Source organism: Erpetoichthys calabaricus, chromosome 4 (genome assembly GCF_900747795.2).
Source record: "Erpetoichthys calabaricus chromosome 4, fErpCal1.3, whole genome shotgun sequence".
NCBI classification, from domain to species: domain Eukaryota; kingdom Metazoa; phylum Chordata; class Cladistia; order Polypteriformes; family Polypteridae; genus Erpetoichthys; species Erpetoichthys calabaricus.
In genome coordinates this window covers 261,015,686-261,025,932 of record NC_041397.2, presented here as the reverse complement: position 1 = coordinate 261,025,932, position 10,247 = coordinate 261,015,686, and the positions used below count along the sequence as shown (strand labels likewise).

Genomic DNA, 10,247 nt, shown 5'->3' with positions numbered 1-10,247 from the left:
CATTCTGCCTTATTATTGCATCTTTTGTATTTGTCCTTAGTGTATTTCTCTTCTTGCACTTATTTACGCCTATCTTTTTTTATTAAACTGTTGATCTGCAGTATGCGATCGGTGTTTAAGATACCTTTCCCACATTTCACTCTTTTGGGAGAAGCTGCACGAAATGTACTACCTCTCTGCTGCAAGGGGCTCAGTAGTTTCAGGTTTCCAAAAATATAAAGAGTTACTTGTCCACTTCCAGGTGTTGAGCTAGCACCTGCTGACATTCAGAGTGATTTGTGTTTGTTTGAATGGTCTATTAAAGTTTTTTTTTTTTTTGTTTATTTAAAAAAAAAATCTATACTGTTTCGTAATGTATTGGTTAAATTAAAAAAAAACGAAATCTATACTGTTTTGTAATGTATCGGTCCTTTAGCAGATACCAAACAGCTATGTTACTGTAGCTGTGTGTACACTTTATATCAGACGACAACCATTTGGCACCAAGAACAAAAAAGTTCTCCTAAAATAACCCTTCTTCTTTTATCTAAATGTCAGAAGTTCATTCTCAATGTGAGACATCCGTGCAGCAATGTGCCGTATTCCTAAGAAGGGTTGCAAAACTTGTAGTTGTTGAGACGTTTCCTGTGGGACAGTGTAGAAACTCTAAACCCACCGAGTTTAAAATCACCTCAGTGCTTAAGCTGATATGGAGAAGCTTTGCTTGGAGGATTTGTATCTGCTTGTTTGGCATTTGAGCCTCTGCATTGTATTTTTAACAGCTTGTATATCCTATAACTGTATTTTGTTTCATTTGCATACTGCTACAGTTGTCTCTATGCGTGAGTTTTAAATAATAAAAGTGCAGTATTAAACATTTCTTCAAAGAATAGCAGGTATATTGCATTCAGAGTCAATTTTCCTGTTAGCCTGCATCTTGCTTCTATTTTCATCGTTTCTTACTAACTTTGGCTGAACACCCCCATCATTTAGACAGCTAACAATAGATGTGGAGCATGAGTATTTGTCCTTAGACCTTTCTGTAGTGGTATGTTCCTCATTTCTCCTCAAATGGACTGTGTCTCTATTATTAGCTGTATTTCTTCCTGCTTTTGATAAATCTGTAGGGGAAGAGATTATCTCTTTATGTCTATTACTGTCTTTCGCCTGCAATAAAGAATTGCCTTGTGGATCTTCTGCTTCTTACAATAGCCCGAGTGCATTTGCCAAGAACTAGCACTCTGCATTAGAAAAAGACAGATAAGTGATCCCATTCAAATGGTGCGGAAGGGATTCAAAGAGGCAATGGCACCTTGAGACCAGCAGATTTATTGTCATTGAGGTTCCTGGCTATGTTAGATGTCTCGACTTGCAGTTAAATGTGCACTGGGCTAAGCTAAGACTGATAAGATTTCTGGTCTTCTTTATGTAACACTTGTTCCCCCTGGTTCTTCCTTTTAAAGCAGGAGTCCCGCTACCTCCAGTCAATGTCAAGTTTTTTAAGAGCTCTATTCAGTGACTGAGCAGCAATACATCTGTACCCAAATTCTACTGACGTGCACCAGTTGTGACAGTCACCAACTCGTCCCTTGAATTTTCTCCAAATCATCTTCCTGCAGTTTAGTAATCCCCAGATAGAGTGATGTCCTGTCTGCATTGTGTAATGGTTAAATTGGAACAGAGTATTCCCAGCAGGTTATTATGCCACCTGCGTTCTATCAGGTATTGTGCCAGGATTGTCTTCCTGTACTAGTAGTGATTACTCACTTAATGCTATTTTAATGCTAAAGGCAGTTATTCTTTAATGTTACAGCGAGGAGGCACTTGAAAAGTATATTTCAGCACCAACAATTTGTAGATTAGGTGTGGGTTTTGGAGGCCCATAGCTGCTTATAGATTTTTGGTACAAACCCTTTTTAATTATTATTCATTAGTTTGGAACTAGATGTGTTCACTCACCAGCCATAACTGTAGCCGAGTATTAAATTGGAACATTTGTTGACTGTTCCAGTTTTTTTGGGATTTAAGACTCCCCAGAAGTTTATGTTCTGTGTTGTTTTTCTTTCCCTATTTGCCTCCTGTCATGCAGGTATCCTATTCATGCATGTTTCATGTTTGACAACTTCATGTGTCAAGTGCTGCTTTGTTATTTCACACTGTGCGTTGAATGCGGGACCAGTACAGCTGGAACAAGCTGTGGCACCTAAAACCCTGAATTGAAAATTAATTAATTTGCTTTGAGGATGTTCTGCTTTGCTATCTGGACTAACCAACAGTGAGGAACTTGTATATAAAAATAGAGAAATTGTGAATTTAAAAAGGATATGAAACAGTAACAGAGTGTTCTTAGTCATCAGGTGACTCTAAATATACCAAGTCTTATTTCTTCCAGCGTGGAGTGGTATTCTCACAAATATGGTGATAAAGTTCAACCTGACAGTGAGTGATTTACCACTGCAGTCTGAAGTAGGCTTTTGACATTTTTAATTACAACAACTTTAAAAGTAATAGATACCCAATAACAATACTCCATCCACCATGAAAACTTTAAATTAAAGGAAAGCCACTAAACATGGTGATGCTTGCCTAATTCTAATATTTACCCTCTGGTTTAATTTCTGATGTAGACTGGTGGTGGCAGTAGAAGAAGCCTTCACACACATTAAGCGAATGCAGGAGGAAGAACAAAAGAAGGCACCAGGAGAAGTGATGGACCCCCGGGAAGCTGCACAAGCCATCTTCCCTTCAATGGCCAGAGCTCTACAAAAGTACCTCCGCACCACCAGACAGCAGCATTGCCACACAATGGAAAGCATTCAGCAACACCTCGCTTTCTGCATCACCAATAATATGACACCAAAGGTAATTCTTTTTTTTTCTCATTGAACACCATACAATATTCTTTGGATGAGATCATTTAAAAAGTTCCAACATTCCAACAAACAGCATCAACTTAAACATCCGTTTTGCTTGTCATGGCTGTTTTTTCATTTTTAAGTACCTTTCACACAGGCATATTATACTTTAAAAAGCACAAATGAATTCTGTTTTGGCTGCAGATTACCTGAAACCAATACAAGAAAATTAATTCTGAAGAGATGACAAAAGTGATCATGTATGTATATTATATCAGAGTCAATTTATGAACTAAAATGACAATATAGTAGAGCAGGAATTAATACATAAGTATAAAGTACAAAATAAAGTTATGAGCAAAGATGTACTGTATGATATTACACAAATGACCATTATCACGGTGGAATATTTGAAATACAACATTAGTTACTTATCAACTGAAAAAAATAAAAAACATATCTACTGCTACTGTACATTTTCAGTCCCAATGTAGTTTTAAGATTACACATGTGCAAAGGTTGGCCAAACCAGGATATAATTACATTAACATTAGCAATCATTGAAGTTAGTGTCGTATCTCATTGACTCAGAATAAAGGATATGAAAAATGCAATAAAAGATATTCTAAGGAAGTATTAGAAGATAAATAATCTTAGGCATAGATCAGCAAATGTGTTTAGATCTACCTTTTCAGCACTGTTGGGGCTATAAATAACAATGCACACAGAAATATCACTCAATTATAAAATTGTTTCAGTTTTAGAAATTAATCCAACCATCACCAAATTTAGAATTCAAGTGTCAAAACAGACAAAAAAACACAAAGTGGCAGAATTGGTCTGCATATTTGAAATCCTCAATTGAGGAAATATTTTTTCAGATTTTTTTGTGGACCACAGTAACTAGAAAAATGCAAAAAAAAAAAAAATAGCTCTGTGGTCATTTTATCACTTTTGAAAACCTAGAGCTACACTAGAATATGATACTGGTGAGATAGGTTTATGTATGCTATATAATTTTTTTCTTTTTAAATTTTGAGCACTCAAGAGGTAAGTGATCTGCTCAGGATTATTTAGTGTGTCAGAGACAAGGATTCAGCAAACTTTTGGTTTAAAGTCTAGCATTGCCACGCTGACTTTTCAAAGTTACCTTCAGATACTGATTACACAGTAGTATGTTTAGAAAATTATTAGCCATCTATTGGTGCACATTGAATTTGCAGTACTTGTAGGTGTTTTATATTAATTGCATAAGAACAAATTCTGATAGCATCCTTAAATACTCAATAAACATCACATTATTCTGCTGTATTGCAGATTACTTGTTTCTTTTTCATGTGTTTCAGTGAATCTCAGATAAATACAAAAGAGGGTGGTTTGTGTTTACTGGTTTGAAGGCATTTGCAAATTTTAATCAAACTAAGGTGTTTTGTTTTTATTTTTAATGGCCATCTCGTATTTATTTACAGTTTAGTTACTGCTAGAACTACAACAACAAGGATAAAATGTTTATCTCCACTGTTGTGCTTGAAAAGTTTCCCTCCTATTCAGCTAATTTAGTGCCAGGTATTTGGCACTCTTCAGCAGTTAGAGACAAATAGATGCTTTATTTCCTTTTTGTATTTAGAGTCATTCTTTTCATTTCATCTTTACTTTTCTGTTGTCATTGGAGTACTAGGGTGTTGTACCGTGTTAGCCATTATGAATGTAGAGAAAAGCCAAGCAAAATGACACCTTTTATTGGCTAACTAGAAAGATTACAATATGCAAGCTTTAGAGGCAACTCAGGCCCCTTCTTCAGGCATTGGATAAATGATTAACAACACAGTGCAAAGTCTTTCAGTACTGTCTGATATAACAGCATGCTTCTGTCAGTGGCTGTTGTATTTATATTTTAAGTAGTCACAGCAAACACAAGCCTTACTTTTTCTTCCTCTTTCTGCCTAAATCAGCATCATTCTGCCTAAGTCAACATCACAGACTAGCCTAGAGTTGAAAATCAGACTTAAGGGGGCATTCCAGTTGAAAATTCTGACAAGGACCTGAGAAATTCCGATATCTCACTTCAAATGGAGCATAGCATTAGACTTGGCAAAATCACTTCATAAGCATCAGGAAAAAATTAAAATATGGATAAATATTATACATGGTAAATGAATTATATATAAATAAATATAATATATCTGGTAAGAAAAATACCCAACATAATTTGACAATACAAGGACTGGACCTAGAAAATATTCTTTTGTGTAAGTCTTAGAAGTCTAGGTGAACTCTTTGCACCTTAAATCTCTTTGCACCTTTCCGTCATCGTCTTTTGTCTTTTAAATGTGTCAATAAGCAGCAAGTAGCCTGCTATCACATCCCCCCACCACCACACAAAGTTTTTCTCAGCTCAAGTCTGTTTACCTGTGTGTCAGTTGCTTAGAGTTGTATAGAGTTTGAAGTCAAGCAAAATGACACCTGAATTAAATACTATTTTGTTATTTAGAACACATGCATTTCATGTGTGTTCCGTGTCTACAGCAATCTATGCAAAGACATCATTAAAACAGAAACATTTTTTATGTTTTAGTAATAATTGACAAAATGTAGACATGAAGCATATAATGTGTGAAGCCTGAAGTCCAAATATCAAATAAACACTTTCACAAAAGGTACGAGTATAACAAAACAAGTGCGCTTTTATTCAAGAATATAACTGCACAAAAAGAACCCGCGTTAGGGTGCAACATTGACACTTCTTTAACACAACTGCTTTGGTGGCGTAACGATAAGAACTGCTCACTGGTAATCAAAAGGTCACGAGTTTGATCCCACACAACTCCCTTTTGAGAAGTGAACTGCTCTTATTCTTATTATTTTAGAATAAAAAACATACATTTGATTTGAGTCTGTAACAGCCAGTGTAAATGTATGGTACTTGTAGAGGTTAGCGTTGTTTTTTTTTATTCAGTTTTATTCACCCAGTTACGTTCACACTCCCCCCAATCTGACACTGCTGTTTTGACATAAAGACGCGCTATAGCAGAGATGAACTCAGATGATGGTGGGGGTTCTACATCGGAGAAAGAATGCATGTCACACTTGTGTGTGTAGAATGGACTAGTACAATAATATGAGTTAATTTATGAGGACACAGGTGCAGAAATGGAAGTCAATTAAAAGTAGATTTCACAAAAATGTGAAAAAAAAATTTCTTCACACAGATAATTATACACAGATAAGACAAGCTATCAAGTAGTGTGGTTGACAACAACAGTGAAGCATTGAAAGCTCAGCAGTCATTTGGAAATCAAATGACATTTGGAAGTCATTAGCAAAAGCTAAGAGAGGAACTGTGCTGGGCTGAATGGCCTGTGCTCATTAAGTTTAGAATTTACCATAAACTATAAATACTCACATACCATTTAACTGTTTAGTCTTTTACATTTTTAATTTGTACAATCATATTCATGTGTTTATAACTAAGACATGCAGATCTGCTTTCCTATTGTAAAATATTACACTTAAATAAATTACATGTCGTGTTAGCTGTTAGGACTACCTCTGTGCACTGACTTAGATGCTACATAAGCAAGTGAGAGAAATTTTGGTTGATGAATGTAGTTTAGCATTGTGTGGAGAATTAAACTGTTTTGACAAAAATGATGCTTATTTTCTTTGGCTAGACAAAACTCTAATGGGGCTAGCACCAAATTCTAAATGAGAGGTTGGTAAACCCTCTTTAAAAATCTGGTGATGTGCCTGACCTAAGACCATGTCACATTCTGTGACTTTTCCAGCGATTTTCAATCATGGCTTTTTTTTTTGTTTTCTTTTTTAACATAATTTTAGCAAGTCAGAGGCATTCTTCCATGAAGCCAGTTATGTAATGTGACCTGACCCCTGAACATAAAACACAATTTTATTAATATTTGCATTATTTAAATTAGCAGCATAATACAATCCACCATATTCATACCCCAGTTCAGCTGTCACCTATGATGGAGTTTTTAAGTTCTCCCTGTGTGATGCGAGTTTCTTCCGTGGACCCCAGTTTTCAACTGTTGGATTGATTGTTAAGCCTAAATGGGCTTATTATGAACTTGGTGTCTGCACAGTTTTGCCCTACAGTGTAGTGACCTCCTGCCATGGGTAATTTATTGCTTTACTTTCGGTATGCCTGGTTAATAACTGTATTCCTTTTACTTTCTAAGAACGCTGTTGACCTATGTGTGTATATAACATATATATATATATTTTTTTTTTTTTGGCAGGCTTTTCTGGAAAGTTATCTGAACCCAGGTCCCACCTTCCAGTACAGTCGGGAGCGCTGGTTTGCCAATCAGTGGACTCTAATTAGTGAGGAAGCTGTTACCAGCGGTCTGAAGGATGGGCTGGTCTTTGTTCTTAAATCTGTAGACTTCAGCCTTGTTGTGACTGTGAAGAAAATTCCTTTCATCAAACTTTCAGAAGAATTCATTGACCCCAAATCTCACAAATTTGTTCTCCAGTTACAGTCTGAAACATCGGTGTAGTTTTTCTTAATTTGAATTTTTATTTTATCTTTTTCATATTTTTTTTACCTTTTTTTTTTTTTAATAAAGGCCAACTTTTTATCATAAAAATGAATAAAAATGCAGATGATGAACTCATTTTATGAGCTTCTGAACTCCTGCTGGACAAACTAGTCCAACACTGTTTGACATCTGTGTATTTGGACACTAAGTGACTTTCACAAAGCAGCTTTAAATAAAAACTTTCAAAGAAACCAGCAAACTACGTTCCGGAGAAGACCGCTTCGTCAAAGTACCACTGAGGAAATCCCGTTGCGCTTATGCTTATGACCTCTTTAGGGTGCAGTGGGAGTAGCTGACATCCAGGAGCTTTGCAAGGACATCGAGCAAATATGGTAGCAGCTCAATCCTCCACAGTGTTTCTTCAGGTGTATTTTATTGAGCTATATTTTAGGTTATTGGTTTTGCATGTTAAAAATGGTTTTGTTTAAAATGGGTCAATTTGCACAATTTTGAAATATTAACACTGACAGTCTGTTCATTTTTATGCGCGATCACATGTTAACAGAGTAGCAAATTGTAACACTAATCCAGGCATCTGTCTTCTTTATTGTTATTCTTTATTGTTATATTCATTTATACATTGATTATTTAAGTACTGCTCTGTATATGCCAAGACTTTTAAAGCAGTTACTAAAGAAATACTTGTGGAGGTGAATAGCAGAATGGTTTCTTAACATTTATGATTGTGTTTGCACAAGTGGGGGGTGGGGGGGGGGAGAGAAATATGTTGGCTTACAAGCTGTGTTTTATTAAAGCTTTTCTAAAAAAGAAAGAAAAACATTATTTCGAGGTCAAATAAAATTTAGATTTAAAAGGCGCAAGCTGTGAGCAGTAATGCTTTTGTTTAGCAGAAGGGAAAATAGGAAAAATAAAGAAAAAAATCGGGAAATGTGCAAAAATATTTTTTTTCGCCTTTTTAGGCAAATGCATCATGTCAAAAATCTGAGAGAAACAGAGTTGAACCGACACTCTAATCTATATTTTTTCTCTTTCCAAGTCACTCTCAGTGTATTTGGCTTGCAGTTGTAATAATCATTCAGTGGCCCTGTTTAATCTCGTATCGAGGAGATGCTAAAAATACTACACATTTCCAGAGTGGACAATAACCAGTGTAGCAAAAAAGAGTCAAGTATACATGGAGGGAAGAGTCCTCTTTACAGTTAAAATCACTAAATGAATGGTCGTTCCTGTAGTTCGATTTTGCAAGAGGTTTTCCTTGGAACAGATCCATGCACTAGAGTAGCATAGGGAAACAAAGAATATTACGTCTCAATAAAGTACAGTTAACAAATGTCTAACAACTTTACTTTCAGCAGTTGGGTTGAGAAATGTTACACAGTTTCTATCTCAGAAATAATGTAACCCAAAAAATTGTATGTGAGTTATGAAGAATGACGTGAAAGAGGTGCAATGACTGCAGTGTTTTGTTTGTTTTGCTTTTACTTTTGAAAATATAAAACTGAATATTTTACTACCAGAATGAATCTGCTTCCCATTGTTTTTTAAACTTTTTTATGTGTATAATTTACAAATGTCCCACTGTATCCTCTGAAAACTTTGTGTTCCCTTTTATTAGTTGCCATGTAATGTTAACCCACCCAAACTGCAACTGTGCATCTTATCAAAATTCTGTTGTCCAAAAAAAAAAAAAAAAAACTTTTTTGATTGTAATGCATAGTGTACACAGCAGGGTATGTGACTGTGCCCCCCCATCCCCACCAGTCCTGTTATTCTCCACTGTAAGCAAAAAGAGACGCCAGTGAAATCGCCTCCGTCCAGACCGACCACATCAAAAACAAAGTACAGTTAATTGCACTTTTTAAATGTACATCCTAACAAAAATTGAATGGTCATAAATGTGCACTTTCAGTGCGCTCAGAGCAGTTTCCCAGGAAAGCTAGGTGTTGTAGATAAAAAAAATGACTTTTTTTTTATATTTTTATTTTTCAGTTAAAGAAATGAAGGAAACAAAATGCTCAGATGTATCCCTAAACATGTTTGTTATGCCATTTTTGTATGCGTCTGTCTAAACACATAATGTATACTCAGCTTTAAACTGAAAGAAACAATGTTCCTTTTGAAAACTTTTCAAGTGCATGTTCTGTACTAATTGTAAGACCTGTTTTTTGTGAGTGTGTGTTTTTAATTTGAATATATAAACTGTGCCCTATGTACAAGCCTCTTTTAGAATGTGACCATCCATGTGCCTGTATTTATACTCCTGCATCACTTTCAAACAAGTGAAAACCATTTTCTTACACTTAAGAAATGCATATTTTTAAAATGTCTAAGTTTCTTCCGTCTAACCCAATGATACTAGTTGTGGCCTTGAGTGAATAATTTTTAATGAAAATTTTTTTAAGAAATGAAAGGGGATTTTTTTTTTCACTTTATTTAATTGTTGTGTCAATAAACATTTGTACAACTTGTGTAATGGTTTTGAAATGAGTGCTGTAAACACGTAATCATGTAACACACAGTCAAAGACACTGGCAGAGACTTGGGAGAAGTGCCATTAAGAAGGAAATTGACGAGCACCTCTTGAAGCAGTGGGAGTCTGGTGGTAAAGGTGAAGTAGAAATGCCTTAGAAGAAGCAACTGCGTGACATGGCTATAGGTGAACCAAAGCAGGTTAGAGAGACATTTTTCTAATCATTTTCTGTTGCTGCTAAGCTTTTTGTGAAGGATATTATTAAGTGACATACTCTGTTATTATATTATAATCTGCACATTGATGCAAATTTGGGAAAAATACTGTAAGTTTGGCAAATGAATATTTAAGAATCAAGCAATAGCACAAGTATTAATCACGTTCAATCCATAATAATTTATTTTGTATTAACTTGGAAGC

The 10,247-nt window shown here is 35.4% G+C and overlaps 1 protein-coding gene across 2 annotated transcripts in view; it reads left to right on the top strand.

The window, feature by feature from the left end:
• vangl1 (VANGL planar cell polarity protein 1) overlaps positions 1-9,825 on the top strand; it is a 248,644-nt gene extending 238,819 nt beyond the window's left edge. For both annotated transcript variants that reach the window (XM_028800716.2, XM_028800717.2), the window contains exons 7-8: positions 2,607-2,841; positions 7,094-9,825. In XM_028800716.2, the coding sequence (XP_028656549.1) occupies positions 2,607-2,841; positions 7,094-7,354 (496 nt within the window). In that variant the 3' untranslated portion in view covers positions 7,355-9,825. The remainder of the gene's footprint in view (positions 1-2,606; positions 2,842-7,093) is intronic.
• The last annotated feature ends 422 nt before the right edge of the window (positions 9,826-10,247 follow it).